At 43.3% G+C, this 18,828-nt stretch overlaps 1 protein-coding gene across 1 annotated transcript in view; it reads right to left on the minus strand.

The window, feature by feature from the left end:
• LOC137384515 (sodium-coupled monocarboxylate transporter 1-like) overlaps positions 1–18,828 on the minus strand; it is a 143,058-nt gene that overhangs the window by 50,972 nt on the left and 73,258 nt on the right. Inside the window, exon 11 of the mRNA XM_068058653.1 lies at positions 1,205–1,326. Within this exon, the coding sequence (XP_067914754.1) occupies positions 1,205–1,326 (122 nt within the window). The remainder of the gene's footprint in view (positions 1–1,204; positions 1,327–18,828) is intronic.

Here is an 18,828-nt window from a genome sequence, read left to right on the forward strand (position 1 = left end):
ACTATTCTAATCCAATATATTCATATCCCTGTTGCCAGGGCTTGAAAGTTGCAGCTATGAGGAAAGATTGGATCAGCTAGGGTTGTTTTCCTTAGAACAGAGGAGGCTGAGGGGTATCTTAATTGAGATGTACAAAATTATGAGGGGTCTAGATAGAGTAGACAGGAAGGACTTCGGGCACACACGGGATGTACCAGCAAGTGCCATTCCACTTCATTAATGCCTCGCAAGTCACACGAGAAGTGGCCGGTGGCGCATAGGACATATGAAAATCTCAGGTGGGCCTTCTAGAAACAGTGCTACATAATTGACTTTCACAGTCAGGTCTTATAATGGGAAGAAAATGATAGGATGTGCTTAAGATTTTTAATATATTAATTAGTGGTCAATTGCACATGCTGTTGCACATAGGAAGTCAAATAAAGCAGGGTTAGAGGAGAGAGGTTAAATAGACCAGAGTGCACAAACATCCACATCTTAAAGTTTCACATTCGGTTATTATTTTTGTAAATCCATTATAAATTCTTATGTCCAAATTTAGAATGCAAACTGCCTATATAAAATTACCATGTTGTAATTATACCCATCACTGAGGGAAGGCTATAATTGCAGCCTGACAAATTTTACGTAAGCTTTTGATAAAATAATGTCTCACACTAGCGTGCTGCAAAGTCTTTGACCTAGAAATCCTGTCCTGTTTCCTTTCTTACCCCCATCTCCCACTATTTACATAATCTTTTGTCCTTTTTATATCTCTTCATTTTCTCACTTAGGATCATCTAATAATTTCTTGTTAAGCACTTTGCTGATCATTTAACCCACCATATCTGTTGATTTTCTTCAACCTTTTCACCCTCTTTTTCTGTTTATTTTATGATCTTATTAAAATGTCTGTTCACCTTTCATTCTTCAGCTCTGGTGAGTACTCAGCCAAAACATCATAACTTTTTTTTTTCTTTACAGCTGCTGCTGTCTGATCCGCTGTATATTTTCAGCATTTATTGTTTTGTTTCATATTTCCAATATTTGCTGTGTTCCCTTTTTATGTTTACATATAAGATCCTTTTCAGGATTCTCACTACGTCTTCAAGCTTTGCCATAAAATAATGTAAAACTACATCTGGGCCTGTACTATCACACTTTGAAATATTATTAAAGCGCAATGTGGAAAAAGAACTGAAAGGTTTAGTAGTCGAAAGACAACCTAGGAGCTTTGAGACCAGAGTCTTCTTCCCATTAGAAAGCTGTTCCCAAGGTTTCCAGATTGGTTTTATAAAATCTTCCACAAAGACCGCAGCCATAGCACTGATGCCAGAAGAGATTGTGCTGAGGACAAGAAAAGGGAAAATAAGTGTTACATATCTTGCTTTATGATAGTTCCTTAATTTTACACAATCTCATACAAAACTTAAATAGTTTTAAGACTTTGCAAAGGATGTTGCTTGGCATCATTTTTACTACACTTGATAGTTTCAGAATGGCATGATTAGAAAATTAAAATATGCATTAGAATATACTCTGAACCCTGAATTCTCTTTAAGTTAGCCAAATGTTGTACTCTGCATCCTCTTCCTGCAGCAATTTATTGTCTGTTTTATTACTCTGCTAACCCTGTGTGCCTTCTCCTCTAGGGCATCCATAAGGATGTCCCTTTGCAAGACACATTTCCTAAAATCCTACCTGGACTATATTGTAGCCTGCTGTTCCCCCAGCTTCCCTCTACAACAACCCCGCACCCCCACCCCCCCACCCCCCCCTACCACAGTTGATCCACACAGCTGAATTGCACATTCTGAATTCCAATCGTCTACTCAATAGAAAGAAATTCTTGCATTTCTGTAGCACCTTTCATGACCTCAGGATGGCCCACAGCACTTGACAGCCAATTAAGTACTTTTGAAGTGTAGTCACTGTTGTAAAGTAGGAAACGCAGCAGGCAATTTGTGCACAGCACAAACAGCAAAGCAATAATGACCAGATAATCTGTATGATCAGTCTGATGATCTTATCCAGCATTCAGAAGACATCTCATTTGAAGAAGAAACTTGACTAAATTTATCAACAATGCATTCTCATCTATTTAACAGTCTTTTTGTCACCATTGTGATAACTCCTTCCCCTCCACCTTCAAACAAATTACAAATCCTTCAAACCACAACCAATTCTAGAACATCACATTACTTCACATCACACCTCTTTGATCCTAAATCATCGTGCATATCTGAAAGCCGGTAGGCACAATGTTGTCGAATCTATCTTCTACTGCCACCAGGATAACAATCTGCACTTTCATGTAGAGGGAATCATTAAATGGACCCTGGCCACTTCTGTGGTAGGGGTTGCCGGATATACCAATGCAACTGATACGTGCTTGCTTGATTCCTGCTTCTCTGATGTTACTATAATGAAGGCCACATACTTCCTGTTGCACATCCTGAAAGACGGACCTATGTCTGCACATAAGTGTGTTGGTTTGCGACCATTCTTCTTTTCAAGTGAGGACCCATAAGGAGCGGCACAGTGGTGCAGCGGATAGCACCGCAGCCTCACAGCTCCAGCGACCCGGGTTCAGTTCTGGGTACTGTCTGTGCGGAGTTTGCAAGTTCTCCCTATGACCATGTGGGTTTCCTCCCATGTGCCAAAGGCTTGCAGGTTGATAGATAAATTGGCTATAGTAAAAAATTGCCCCTAGGATAGGTGGGTGGTAGGAGAATTGAGGGAAGGTGGGGATGTGAGAGGGAAAAAAATGGGATTAATGTAGGATTAGTATAAATGGGTGGTTGATTGTCAATGTGGACTCTTTGGGCTGAAGGGCCTGTTTCAGTGCTGTATCTCTCTATGACTAGTTCCATGACTCACTCACTCACCTTCCTCTATGTTCTGTGAATTACTGAGTGTCAGATCCTCACTAAAGCTAATTAAATCCTGCAGATGAAAGTTTCTAAGCTGGTGTAAGGAAAGTAAGTGACATAGGGAGCAACATCCAAGGGTTGGGGCAGAGAAGCACAGGGCAGGATCTTGCTCCAGGGACCTCTATGTGGCTATGTCTTCAATCCGCTCTTCCTCATCATCACTGGACAGATTGCTCACTTCCTAATCTAGGTACACAGGGTTCAGAGGAAGACATTATTGGCCTACTATACAGAAGAAGGCTGATGGTGATAAACAAGGTCTTTCTAAATGCACTGGTTTGCATGCACAATTGTTGGACAGCATGGAGGAGTCCAGCTCCATCTTGTGTGCTGTCTTTAGGCATGATATCAAAATCATGCATTTAACCATACATTGAGTGATCAGCTCCAAGAGCATTGCAGGGGGGGGGCCCACAGTGATGGAGAATCTGGTGACCATTTCAATAGAAGTTCAGACAGTTGCCATCTTGCCTCTGGCTTACAGAGCATGAATCGGGCATTGAGAGCCTCCCAGCATACCTGTACTCTGTTCTTGTGCACAGCAGAGGGAGTGCTGAGGGTCAGCCTCCTGAGAATAGCATTGGTTCCATGAGAGAAGCACCCATTGGCTGCTACCCCTGCCATCCTCTCAACCATTGGTGCCAAACATCTGACTGGGCCAGATTAAGCTGGCCCAAGATGAATCCGAGCAGTCGACCTCGTCAGGCACAGCTCCTCAATGTCACCCATCACAGCCATCTCACAATGCACTCAGTAATCGTTCAACAGCCATGCATCTCACAAGCTGTAGCCATTAGGGAACCACATTGTAGGAGCACTAGAATAGGTAAGTGAGCACAGAAGACAGCTGCTATGGCTTTGCACAAGGTGATTTGTGGATAGTTAACATTCATGCAAATATTTGTCAAATCAAGAATTGAGGGCTGCATTTGAAGCATATGCGCAAGATTTACTGAGCGAAGCCGCCATGATATTTAGCGCGGCGGCTCATTTACATGGCTGGGGCGAACCGCCTCCCTTCCCCCCCCACCTTCCCTCCCCCCCCCCCCCCCGCACCCGCCGACGATGTGGAGGGGGCGGGTGCTCCATCCCCAGCAACAGCATCCGGCCCCATTGCACAGGCGCGGTGCCATTTTTACAGGGCTTCAAGCCCTTCCAATTCATTTAAATTTTTAAAGGTATAGGAAGTGTAAATTAAAAATGAAAAACTTAATAAAAGTTTCAATACCCTCTTCCACCTCCCCAATGACAAAACAAATTATTACTTGCCCTCCCCCGCAAAAAAAATTATCTTGCGGTCCCAACCTTCCCCCCCAAAGTTTATAAACTTTGAACCTTACCACTCCCACCACCCCCCAGACCAAACACAAAGGTTTCACCCTGCTCCACTACCCCCTACCCTGAAAACTTACCTCCTCCCCCTTTCCCACCAGTGTTCCGCATTGGATCTCCAGTCGGAGATCCAAAGGCATGGGAGTCCCGGCAAACAGCCGGAATATGGCAGCAGGACGGCCAACGGGAGCAGGTAGCTCATTAATTCATCAATTTAAATATTTAAGTCCTGCTTCTGTCGCCGAGCGGTGGAGGGTGGGGGGGCCATCACGAGGCCTCGCCGCATCGGTAATATAGGGCTGGATTTTCCCAGCGTCGAGGCCCGTGGCAGGCCTCTCCTGGAGGCATTGTCTCGGCCCCCTGCCGCCACCCTGACGTCGGGGGGCTGGGGAGGTCAGTCAAATTCGTCCCTGAGTCTTTTGGAGTAGCGAAGTAAAATGTTTTGTTCTGTAACAGCTGTTCGTCATCATAATCTTAGTGGTGGCTATGGTGGGGAAGAGACGATTGCCCACTTCCTTCTGGAATGTGTCTTTGCAAAGCAGGTGTGGAAAGAGATGCAGTGGTTTTTGTCGAGGTTCATCCCAAGCAGCTCTGTAACACAGGAGTCTGTGCTCTACGGGCTGTTCCCAGGGACGCACACCGAGATAAACATCAACTGCTGCTGGAAGACCATCAATTCGGTGAAAGACGCTCTTTGGTCTGCCCGAAACCTACTGGTCTTCCAGCGCAAAGTGTTGTCCATGACCGAGTGTTGCAGACTGGCACATTCCAAGTCCAGGACTATGTGCTGAGGGACGCACTAAAACTTGGGACAGCCGCTACAAAGGCTCAGTGGAGAAAGGGCACTATATGTAAGGTCCTCTCACCAAAGTGAACTGAGGGGTTGGATCCATGGGAAACCCCTCGGGCTGTATACACCAAATATGTGTTTGCTGTAAAATGTACATGGCATGTAAAATGGAATGGAAGGGTTGTGAGGCAACTCACTCCTGTATTGAAGAAAACTTATTTCTTTTGCACTTTTTGGAATGTCAACTTGATGCTGTTTTGAATTGTTTTGTAATGCAGTTTTTTACGGATTTTAATGACTAAAGTATATTTTTGGGAAAAAATCATAATCTTAGTGATGCAATAGGAACAATTGTGAAGTTGTACTTCATGTTTCAGGAAACTGATAGGGTAGTGCTTTATTGCAAGGGGATTGGAGTTCAGGAATAAAGAAAAAATAAAATTGTACAGGGTTTTGGTGAGACCACATCTGGAGTACTGTGTGCAGTTTTGGTCTCTATATTTAAAAAAAGAATGTACTTGCATTAGAGATGGTACAGCAAAGGTTCACTAAACTGGTCCCTGGGCTGAAGGGGTTATTCTATGATGAGAGGCTGAGTAAATTGGGCCTATACAGTCTGGAATTTAGAAAAATTGAGAAGCAATCTCATTGAAACATACAAGATTCTGAAGGGGCTGGATAGGGTAGACACTGAGAGATTGTTTCTACTGGTCAGGGAATCTGAAACACGGGGGCACAGTCTAAGGATAGGCGGCCGATCATTTAGGACTGAGTTGAGGAGAAATTACTTCACTCAAGGGGTTGTAAATCTTTGGAATTCTCTACCCCAGAGGGTTGTAGATGCTCCATGGTTGAATACATTTAAGGCTAGGATAGACAGATTTTTGGTCTCTCAGGGAATCAAAGGATATAGCGAGTGGGCAGGAAAGTGGGGTTGAAGCCTAAGATCAGCCATGATTGTACTGAATGGTGGAGCAGGCTGGTTGGGACTTATAGTCTACTCCTGCTACTATTTCTTATGTTTCTTGTATTCTTGTGCTAGGACTGGGAAGGATGGAGTATTGGCAGACTCACAATACTACTAAGCCATGTTCTTCCTCGGTGTTCTCCAGTTCCTTAACCCCTTTTCAACCTACTTGTTCTATTTCTTACCCTTCAGGCAGCTCCAAGGCAAATCCCGTTTGAATAGTGTTACGCAAGTGCTTCCATTTTAAATTTTTTTGAGGACTTGTCTTAAAACTGAAAAGATTCCATGGATGTGTTTTTTATTAGCAAGTTCACTAAAAGAATACTTGAGATGTTGTTTGAAAACAACCTGTGCTGGAAATCATGTGCTTTAAGCTCAATAAACAACAGAAATCTTGGTGACCTGGAGACGATATTTACAGAGAAGCCACATGTCAAGATTTATGAAGGTCAGGAGGTTGACGTTCTGTTTGGGGAAGATATTGTTTTCAGTTCAGTTGGGGTGCGAACTGTTTTGAAGACAGTTGGTGTTTTGCCTGCCAAGGAAAAAGAAACTACCCAGCCCATCTCTTTTTCTACCTCTTTGAAGAAACCCTGTAAAGATCCAGTGTGGGACAGCTAAAATCCCTGGTGCTGCATCTCTCCTGAGAAGCTGGAAAAACCTGCCAGATTAATTCTCAATGCTGCCTGAAAAGAACTGCTTTAGTAAAGATCCCAGTGACTCGTTTCCGTACACCCGGGCACCAAACGAAAAGGGACAACTGACTTCCATACCCTCTCTTTTTTCTTCAAGAATAAGCAAGTATTTGGCAAAAGTATTTTTTTGCAACAGACCTCTGCAGGGAGAATTTCTGTATTTTTTTCAGAGCATGTGTGTGGGGAATTTAAAAAGGGGACTTTCATATTTCAATCTATGTGTTAATGCTTTGCTTCATTACTGGATTGTTTGATAATAAACTGATAATTTTGTTGTTTATTAAAGAAACTTGGTAGGTCTATTTTATTCTTGGATAAAGAGTAGAGTACATGATTGAGCGAATCGGTAACTGGGTAAACATTTTTAAAATATATGTTGTGACCTGTGGAGAAGTGGGACATTCCTCCCACCTCAGTAGTAACAATAGCAAGACTGTGGAGTGTGCAGCAAACAGTTATGAACATTAACACTTGCTTGGGCTGCACTGAAGATCTCCCAAGCTGTCCAGGCAGCTGAACCATTGCACAGAATTTTGTCCACTTATCCCTGCCAGTACAGCAGGGCCATATTAAGGTCGGGAACCCGATTTCCTAATGGGCTGGCTTTGCCGAGGCTCTTTTCCAGAGACACAGCAATAGAATCTTGCCTCCGGGCTCCTTGATCAATTAAGGAGAGCGAACAGTATGACTTGTCCATCCTGTCAAAGGAAAGAACACAGAGTGTTGTAAGAGGAGTGCTTTCTAAATGGGGTGTTGAAGTCAGGAATTCGGTGCAGAGGGGCAAGGATACTTCCAGTATGGTGAGTGTTATTCTTTTGACTCTAAACTAGGAAATAGTAATGTTATGTTTTCACCAGTTTGCCGGATATTTTATATATCTGATTTATCTCAGAGCAATGCAGATATGACACTCCTCCTAACTCAACAACAGGTTTATTTACTGTACTTTAAAATATATCAGCACTTACAAGATTTCAGTACAATGTCCTGCAGAACACTCTTGTGTTTACTAAAACTTTCCAGCCTCACTTTTTAGTTTCAGTTTCATAAAACTCTTAAGCTCCACCCCATAGACTCAAGCAATCAAGCACAGTGAGCACTGATAAGTAAACAGATTAATGCAATCAAACCCAGATCAATCAAACTATTGAACATCACAAAGAACTTGCTATTATTTTACTAAATTAGTAGCTAATTAACTAATCAAATAAATTAATAAGTAAGGTTAGATAGATATTGCAAGGTAGGTGGTGTGCCATAACTGCAGCATGTGGGAGTTTACGGAGAGCATTGCGATCCCAAACAACCATATCTGCAGAAAATGTCTGCAGCTCGATCAACTTTGGTTCAGAGTTGTTGAACTGGAGTTTGATGTGCAGACATTGTGGGTCTTCAGTGAGGGGAAGAGTTGCCTGGACATCAGGAGGCTGTCACACCCCTTAGACAAAGTAGAAGTTTAGCATTGGCCATTGATCAGGGACTGGAAGGTGTGATTGCGAGTCAGGCAGGTATGGGACTCAGGATACAGTGATGGAGGAAACTCGGCCCTTGACTTCGACCGACAGGTACGAGGTACTTGCTACCCGTGTGGATGAGAAAAAGAACTGCAGGGTGGTTGGGCAAGCTGATCATTGAACCATAGTGCAGGAAGCCATTCAAGTAGGGAGAGTGAAAAAGAATGTGGTAGTGACAGTATGATATCATAGCTATTACAGAAACATGCCTTGAGGAGAGACAGGAATGGCAGCTCAATATTCCTGGTTACAGGGACTGGAATTTTACGCCCCCCCCCCCACAAAGAGCAGGATTGTGGCAGGGATGGGTGGGCATAAAGTGGAGCGGGAGGCTCAGAGGGTCCATCCCAACCCGCTCCCACCTCCACCACCATTTTTTGCGGGGGGTGGCGGTGAAAAACAGACTGCCCACCTTAGGCCAATCAAGGCCCTTAAGTGGCCAGTTAATGGCCACTTAAGGGCCTCAGCCCGACGCCATGTGGATTTTACCCTTGGCTGGCGGGCGGCCCAGGCCCGAGAAAAGCCACCTGTTAAAAGTAGGCAGCTTTCTGATGGCCTGGGTGGGGGGAGACCCTCCTGATCAGGCACTCTGTGCCCAGTGGACGGCTGTTCCCTATACCTCATCCACCCTCAACACCCAACACACCCCCCGTCTCCCCAGTTGACCACACTCGCCTCGCCGGGGTCCAACCGATTCCCACGACGAGGGCCCAAAAACTTACCTGTTCTCTGGGGCTCCCCAACATCTTCTATCCTCAGCTGGGTTGCAGTCCCAGCAGTGGCAACCGCTCCCAGTGGCACTGTTGGTTCAGAGAGTTGTCGGCCTACTGATTGGCCGGAAGCTCCATTAGGCAGGACTTCCTGCCTCAATGAGCTGGAAGTCCCGCCTCAGACCACTTAAGGGCCTGGGAATCGCAAAATGCAGTCTGGATCCCCAGGCTAGGCGGAGGCGGGATCGCCACCGGCTATTCGGTCGGTGGACAGTTCGCTTCCACCAACGATAAAATTCCGGCCACGGTTTTCAGATGCAATAGGGAGGGGGATAAGAAAGGAGTGGGTGTGGCAATTTTGGTCAAAGGAACTATTGCAACTGAGAGAAGGGATGATATATTGGAAGGTTCATCAAATGGGGTTATATGGATTGAGCTAGTAACAAAAAAGGGGCCATTACTGCAGGGAGTGTACTATCAACTCCCAAACAGGCAGAGGGAGATAGAAGAGCAGATATGTAGGCAAATCTGCATGGTGCAAGAACAATAGGGTAGTAATAGTAGGGGATTTTAACTACCCTAATATTAACTGGGATCGTTTTAGTGTGAAAGGAATTGAGGGAGCAGAATTCTTGAGGTGCATTCAGGAGAACCTTTTTGGCCAATATGTAGCAAGTCCAACATAAGAGGGCACAGTTTTAGACTTAGTTTTAGGAAATGAAGATGGGCAGGTGGAAGGTGTGGCAATGGGTGAGCATTTTGGTGGTAGTGATAATAATTCAGTTGGTTTTAACATCATTATGAAAAAGGGCAAGGATAGAAGAGGAGTTCAAGTTCTCAACTGGTGCAAGGCCAGTTTTACTAAGCTGAGGAGTGATTTAGCAAAAGTGGACTGGAAACAGCTACTGAAAGGTAAATCAGTACCAGAGCAGTGGGAGGCATTCAAAGGGGAGATTCAAGGGGTTCAGAGTAAACAAGTTCTCACAAAGAAAAAGGGTGGGATGGCCAAATTTAGAGCCCCATGGATGTCAAGAAGCCTACAGGCTAAGATAAGGCAGAAAAGGAAAGCTTATGCCCGACACTGACAACTCAATACTACAGAAAGCTGAGAGGAATATAGCAAGTGGAGGGGTGAAATCAAAAAGGAAATTAGGAAAGCTAATAGGGAACATGAAAAAATATTGGCAAGTAAAATCAAGGTGAACCCAAGGATGTTTTATCAATACATTAAGAGTAAGAGGATAACGAAGGAAAAAAGTAACCTATGTGTAGGGGCGTAAGATGAATACTTTGCGTCTGTCTTCACAAAAGAAGGGGACGATGCAGATATTGCAGTTAAGGAAGAGAGGAAGTATTAATGGGATTAGCATCCTTGAAAGTTGATAAATCACCAGGGCTGGGTGCAATGTATCCCAGGCTGTTAAAAGAAGCAAGAGAGGAAATAGCAAAAGGTCTGACCATCATTTTCCAGTCCTCACTGGATACAGGTGTGGTGCCGGAGGATTAGAGGACTGCTAACATTGTACCTCTGTTTAAAAAGTGAGCGAGGGATAGACTGAATAATTACAGGCAAGTCAGTCTAACCTCAGTAGTGGGAAAATTATTGGAATATATTCTGAGAGGCAGGATAAACTGTCACTTAGAAAGGCACAGATTAATCAAGGATAGTCAGCATGGATTTGTTAAGGGAAGATCTTGTCTGACCAACTTGATCAAATTTTTTGAAGAAGTAACAAGGAAGATAGATGAAGGTAGTGCAGTTGAGGTGGTCTACATGGATTTTAGCAAGGCTTTTGACAAGGTCCCACATGACAGACTGGTTAAAAAAATAAAATCCCATGGGATCCAGGGAAATGCAGCAAGGTTGATACAAAATTGGCTAAGTGGCAGGAAACAAAGGGTAATTGTTGACGGGTGTTTTTGCGACTGGAGGGCTGTTCCAGTGACATTCCGCAGGGCTCAGTACTGGGTCCCCTGCTTTTCGTGGTATATGTTAATGATTTGGAAGTAAATGAGGGGGGCATGATCAAGAAGTTTGCAGACGACACATAGATTGGCTGTGTGGTAGAGAGCGAGGAGAATAGCTGTCGGCTGCAAGAAGATATTGATGGTCTGGTCAGATGGGCAGAAAAGTGGCAAATGGAATTCAACCCAGAGAAGTGTGAGATGAGGCATTTGGGGAGGTCAAACAGAGCAGAGGAATACAAGATTAATGGGAAAATACTGAGAGGTGTAGAGGAAGTGAGGGACCTTGGAGTAAATGTCAACCGATCCCTGAAAGTAGCAGAACAGATCGATAAGGTGGTTAAGAAGGCATATGGAATCCTTTCCTTTATTAGCCGAGGTATGGAATATAAGAGCAGGGAAATAATGCTGGAACTTTATAAATCATTAATTAGGCCACAACCTCACTACAGAAAGGATGTAACTGCACGAGAGAGGGTACAGAGGAGATTTACGAGGATGTTGCCAGGACAGGAAAATTGCAGCTATGAGGAAAGATTGGATAGGCTGGGGTTGTTCTCCTTGGAACAGAGGAGGCTGAGGGGAGATTTGATTGAGATGTACAAAATTGTGAGGGGCCTGGATAGAGTGGAGGTGAAGGGCCTATTTACCCTAGCAGAGAGGTCCGTGACTAGGGGGCATGGATTTAAAATGGTTGGTAGAAAAATTAGAGGGGGAATGAGGAAAGCTTTTTCACCCAGAGAGTGGTGGGGGTCTGGGACTCACTGCCTGAAAGGGTAGTTGAGGCAGAAACCCTCAACTCATTCAAAAGAAATCTGGATATGCGCCTCAAGTGCCGTAATCTGCAGGGCTATGCACCAAATGCTAGAAGGTGGGATAAAAATGGGTAGAACGTTTTTCAGCAGGCACAGACACGATGGGCCAAGTGGCCTCTTTCTGTGCCGTAAACCTTCTATGATTCTATTCTATGACAGGGACAGTATGGTCAGGGGGATAGATAATGCTCTCTGCAGCCGCGACCAGGACCTCTGAAGGCTGTGTTGCCTGCCTGGTGCCAGGGTTACAGACATCTCCTCAAGGCTGGAGATGAATTCGGAGTGGATGGGGGAGGATCCAGTTCCTGTGGGCTTCATAGGAACTAATGACAAAGGTAAGCTCAGAATGATGTTCTGCTCAGAGAGCTTGAAGAGTTAGGATCCAAATTAAAAATCAGAAAGTTGTTGCCTGATCCACATGCCAATCAGCATAGCATCAAAGAATCATAGAATAGTTACTGCGCAGAAGGAGGCCATTCAGCCCATGCTGCTTTCACCAGCCCTCCGAATTCACTTAGTGCCACTCCCCCACCTTCTCCCCGTATTCCTGCACATTCCTCCTTTTCAATTAACAGTCTAATTGCCTTTTGAATGCTTCAGTTGAACCTGCCTCCACCACACTCTCAGACAGCGCATTCCAGACCTTAACCAGTCGCTGCGTGAAAAAGTTTTTCCTCATGTCACTTTTGCTTCTTTTACCAATTAGTTTAAATCTGTGCCCTCTCATTCTCGAACCTTTTACGTGTGGGAACAGTTTCTCCCTATCTACTCTGTCCAGACCCCTCATGATTTTGAATACCTCTATCAAATCACCTCTCAGCCTTCTCTTCTCCAAGGAAAACAGTCCCAACTTCTCCAATTTATCTTCATAACTGAAGTTCCTCACCTCTGGAATCATTCTCGTGAATCTTTTCTGCACCCTCTCTAATACCTTCACATCCTTCCTAAAATGTGGTGCCCAGAACTGGATGCAATACCCCAGCTGAGCCCGAACTAGTGTCTTATAAAAGTTCAGGATAACCTCCTCACTCCTGCACTCTATGCCCCTCTTAATAAAGCCCAGGATACTTTATGCTCTATTAAGCGCACTGTCAACCTGTCCAGACACCTTCAAACATTTATGCACGGATACACCTAGGTCCCTCTGCTCCTGCACCCCCTTTAGAATTGTACCCTTTATTTTATATAGTCTCTCTATGTTCTTCCTACCAAAATGTATCACTTCATATTTCTCTGCATTGAACTTCATCTGCCGCCTGTCTGCCCATTCCACCAACTTGTCTATGTCCTTTTGAAATTCTACACTATCTTTGTCACAATTCACAATGCTTCCAGGTTTCGTATCATCCGCAAACTTTGAAATTGTGCCCTATACACCAAGGTCTAGGTCATTAATATATATCAGGACAAGCAAGGGTCCCAACACTGACCCCTGGGAAACTCCACTACAAAAATTCCTCCAGCCCAAAAAACATCCATTAACTACTACTCTTTGTTTCCTGTCACTCAGACAATTCTGTATCCATGTTGCTACTGTCCCATTTATTCCATGAGCTATAACTTTGCTCACAAATCTGTGTGTGACACTGTATCAAATGCCTTTTGAAAGTCCATGTACACCACATCAACTGCATTGCTCTCATCAACCCTCTCTGTTACCTCTTCAAATAACTCTAGCAAGTTAGTTTAACATGATTTTCCCTTAAGAAATCCATGTTGGCTTTCTTTAATTAACCCGCATTTTTCCATGTGACAATTAATTTTGTCCTGAATTAATCTTTCTAGATGTTTCCCCACCACTGAAGTTAAACTGAGTGGCCTGTAGTTGCTGAGCTTATCTTCACACCCTTTTTTGAACAAGGGTATAACGTTTACAATTCTCCAGTCCTCTGGCACCACATTTGAATCTAAGGAAGACTGAAAAATTATGGCCAGTACCTCCACAATTTCCACACTCACTTCCCTCAGTATCCTTGGATGCATCTCATCCGGTCCTGGTGCCTTATCCACTTTAAGTACAGACAGCCTAACGAACACCTCCTCCTTATCAATTTTAAACCCTTCAACTGTCTTGATTACCTCTTCTTTCACCATTGCCTGGGTTGCATCTTCTTCCTTGGTAAAGGCCAATGCAAAGTATTCACTTAATACCTCTGCCTTCATGTGCAAATCCCCTTGTTGGTCTCTAATCGGCCCCACTCCTCCTTTTACCACCCTTTTACTGTTCATATGTCTCTACAAAACTTTGGGATTCCTGATAGCATCGGGCAGATTAGAGAATTAAACCCATGGCTCAAAGAGTGGTGTAGGAAGAAGAAGTTTCAATTCAGGAGGTACTGGCACCAGTACTGGGGAAAGAGTCACAGAGTCATAGAGTTATACAGCACAGAAACAGGCCCTTCGGCTCACCGTATCTGCACGGGCCATCAAGCCTATCTATTCTAATCCCATTGTCCAGCACTTGGCCCGTAGCCTTGTATGCTATGGCATTTCAAGTGCTCATCTAAATACTTCTTAAATGTTGTGAGGATTCCTACCTCTACCACACCTTCAGGCAGTGTGTTCCCCTGTATCGCATGGGCTTTCATTTTACTGGTCATGTGGGACCTTGTCAAATGCCTTGCTAAAGTCCATGTAAACCACATCCACTGCACTACCCTCATCAATCCTCCTTGTCATTTCCTCAAAAAACTCAATCAAGTTAGTAAGACATGACTTTCCCTTAACAAATCCATGCTGACCATCCCTGATTAATCCGTGCCTTCATAAGTGACAGTTTATCCTGTCCCTCAGCATAGATTCTAACAATTTACCCACCACTGAGGTCAGACTGACTGGCCTATAATTACCTGGCTTATCTCTCGCACCCTTTTTAAACAATGGTACAACGTTCGCAGACCTCCAATAAACTGGTACCTCACCTGTAACTAGTGAGAATTTGAAAATGATCCTCAGAGCATCCGCTATTTCCTCCCTGTCTTCCTTTAACAGTCTGGGATGCAAAACATCCGGTCCTGGCAATTTATCCACTTTCAGGGATGTCAGATGTTCAAGCACTTCCTCTCTCATTATGCATATCTTATCTAATATTTCACACTCCTCTTCTTTAACTACAATGTCTGCATCAACCCTCTCCTTTGTGAAGACAGAGACAAAAAAACTCATTAAGAACCCTCCCCACATCATCTGCATCCATGCATATGTTCCCCTGTATATCTCTCATAGGCCCAACGCTTTCCTTAGTTATCCTCTTACTCTTAATGTACTGATAAAACATCTTCGGGTTTTCCTTTATTTTACCTGCCAATAATTTTTCATGTCCTCTCTTTGCTTTTCTAATTTCCTTTTTTACTTCACCCCTGCACTTTCTATACTCCTCTAGGCTTATTAAAGTATTAAGATATTTGTGTCATCAGAAGCTTTCTTTTTTTGCTTTAACTTACCCTGTAAGGTTCTAGATAACCAGGGAGCTCTAGATTTGGCAGTACCATCCTTTATCCTTGTGGGGACATGTCTACACTGTGCCCATAGAATCTCGCTTTTGAATGCCTCCCACTGGTTAGCCACTGATTTTCCTTCAAGTAGCTGTATCCAGTCCACCTTCGCCAGGTCACCTCTCAGCTTCGTAAAATTTGCCTTCTCCCAATTTAGAACCTTTGCTCCTATTTTATCTTTGTCCTTTTCCATGATTATGCTAAAACTAACTGTATTATGGTCACTATCTCCAAAATGGTCACCCACCGTTACTTCATCCACTTGCCCAGCTTCATTACCGAAAACTAAATCTAGAATTGAACTTCTTACGTACTGGCTAAAAAAAGTTCTCTTGAATGCAATTCAAGAATTCTGTCCCCTCTGTGTCCTTCACATAGTTTGTATCCCAGTCAATATTTGGGAAGTTGAAATCTCCAACCATCACTGCCCTAAAGTTATTGCACTCAGAAATTTGCCTACATATTTGTTCTTCTATCTCCCTCTCACTATTTGGGGGTCTATAGTACACTCGAAGTAATGTGGCTGCCCCCTTTTTATTTCTGAACTCCACCCACATGGCCTCGTTTGATGATTCATTTAGCATATCATCCCTCCTCAAAGCTGTTATTGATTTCTTGACTAATAATGCTACACCCCGCCTTTTTTATCTCCCTCTCTATCACACCTGAATACTCTAAATCCAGGGATGTTGAGCTGCCATTTTTGCCCCTCCTTAAGCCAAGTTTCTGTTATAGCAACGATATCATATTGCCATGTGTCTAACAATGATCTCAACTCATCTGCTTTATTTACTATACTCCTTTAGACAACAACAAATTAACTATTAAAAAACTAAATCTTAAACCCTATTAAGATAAACCTATATCCAAAGACCATATAACTTCTTATTTTAATCTAACTCCCCCATTCATACACATACACTCGAAAACTAACAGTTAACCAGTTTTACAAGTGGAGTTTTTTTTAAATAGTTGTCGCTTAAGAATAAATAAAATAAGTGAGTTTTTGCAGGTTACATTCCTGATGGATGAGGTCTTCTTATGTGGAAAATAATCAAAGGTCACTTGAAGTCTTCATCTGGATTTGATGAAAAATAGTCCTTCAGAAGATAGGCATTCGACTCTTCGGTTGCGACAAGCATGAAACAGTTCTTTGAACGATGAGCACAGCAATCCAAACGGTTGCTTGACCAAAAAAAGGCTTTTCTTCTTTACTCAGGGAATGAACTCAGCTTGTAGCTCATTGTAGAATTTTTCTGAGAGAGAATAAAACAGCTCCTTTTCTTCAGTTCCCTTGCTGGAAGGTCTCACAGAACTAACCGGGTTCAGCCAGTTTTTGCCAGGTACACACAGCCAAAGTGGAAACATTACCATGTGACCTCTATCTCTCCTGCCATCGCCCAGGGCAACAAAAATGCAGCTCTGGCACACCATGTCTCCAGAATCCTCTCTCCCTTAAAGGTGCACTGTTTTTAACAGAGTCCTAAAGGCACGCACGCTATTTTTAATCCGAGGAGAAAAATAATTACAGGTCCATGACACCTCTGCCCTTGGTGAAATGAAACGCCACTCCCAAATGCGTTTCATTGCAATGCCAAAAAATAAAAATTGGAAAAACACTAACATTTTTCGTATTCACACACCATTCACTCTACTAATAACTTACTGCATTTTCTTTGTACCATTGCCATCCATATAAGTTAACATAGTTAAATTTGTGACAAAATTTCAGCGATAACATTATTTTTCCCTGAAATATGTATAATTTTTAGATGGTAAGGCTGTAACATCAAACTCCATCTAAAGATTCTAGCATTTCAGTTTTTAAACTTTTCCACAAATGTTTATGGGTTATGGTTAGTGTTTCTTTATAGTCCTGGCGGACATATACTTCAAAATGTTTGAGAGCCAGCAAAAGTCCTAATGTTTCCTTTTCTACAGTGGAATACTTTTTTGATGGCAATTTAGGTTTCTTGAAAAGTACCCTCCTGGCTTCTCTATGCCCGATTTGTCATCCTGCAATAGGACTGCACCAACCCCCAGGTCGTTAGCATTGATCGCTATTTTAAAAGGTTTAGCGAAATTTGGAGCAGCCAACACTGTTTCATTAGTTAAGATTGCTTTTAGCTTTTCAAAAGCGGCCTGGCATACATCTGACCATACCACTATGTTTTTCTTTTTTTGTAGCAAATCGGTTAATGGAGCAGCCACAGTACTAAAATTCCGTACAAATTTCCTGTAAAAACCGCACATCCCTAAAAATCTCATTATTTCCCATTTAGATTTAGGGATAGGGAACTCTGCTAAGGCTTGTACCTTTGCTGTTTTTGGCAATACCTGTCCTTGCTCCACTATGTGTCCGAGGTATGTTACTCTTGCTTTTCCGAATTCGCTTTTTGCCAGATTTATCACTAAGTCCATGGCTTGTAACTTTTCAAACAGAATTTTTAGCTGGTTTAAGTGTTCTTGCCAAGTGTTACTGTATATTAGTACATCATTGAGATACATTACACACTTGGGATCACTGGCTACCACCTGATTCATTAATCTTTGAAAAGTGGCTGGGGCATTTTTTAGCCCAAAATGGCATCACCCGGCACTGATAAAGACCTTCAGGTGTTACAAAAGCTGATATCTCTTTTCCTCGAGGAGTCAAAGGAACTTATCAGTATCCCTTCAACAAGTCGAACAAGAAACCTAGCACTGCCCATTCTGTCGATACAGTCTTCTAAACGCGGAATTGGGTAGGAGACTGCCTTCGTTACCACATTGACTTTTCTATAGTCTATACAAAATCAGGTTGACCCGTCAGGTTTAGGTACTAGAACTATTGGTGAGCTCCAGCTACTTTGACTAGGTTCGATCAAATTGTTTACCAGCATGTACTGGATTTCTGCTTTCACTTGGGCCTGTTTAGTTTAGTTTGGTTTAGTTTAGAGATACAGCACTGAAACAGGCCCTTCGGCCCACCGAGTCTGTGCCGACCATCAACCACCCATTTATACTAATCCTACACTAATTCCATATTCCTACCACATCCCCACCTGTCCCAATATTTCCCTACCACCTACCTATACTAGGGGTAATTTATAATGGCCAATTTACCTATCAACCTGCAAGTCTTTTGGCATGTGGGAGGAAACCGGAGCACCCGAAGGAAACCCACGCAGACACAGGGAGAACTTGCAAACTCCACACAGGCAGTACCCAGAATTGAACCCGGGTCGCTGGAGCTGTGAGGCTGCGGTGCTAACCACTGCGCCACTGTGCCGCCCTGTTTGTCCAGACTCAAGCGATAAGGATGCTGTTTTAAAGGAATGGTTTCCCCCCATATCAACATCATGTGTGGCTAGAGTTGTACATCCCGGCTTATCCCTACAAACTCTCTTAAATGTTGTAAAAAGCCTGGTTAGGTCTTCACGTTGTTTTGCCTCTAAGTGTAAAAGCATGTTGTCCAATTTTTCTAGCCATTCTGTATTCGCTAATTTGATAGTTGGAGATTCAATCTGAGAATTTTCTCAGCCTCCTTCTGCCTCATCCTCACTATCCTTTTCCTTCTCAACAGTCCTGATTACCTGGCATACCTATACTGGCTTATCCTCCTCCCTGTGATAATATTGTTTTAACATATTGA

The sequence above is a fragment of the Heterodontus francisci genome, chromosome 26 (genome assembly GCF_036365525.1).
Source record: "Heterodontus francisci isolate sHetFra1 chromosome 26, sHetFra1.hap1, whole genome shotgun sequence".
NCBI classification, from domain to species: Eukaryota; Metazoa; Chordata; class Chondrichthyes; order Heterodontiformes; family Heterodontidae; genus Heterodontus; species Heterodontus francisci.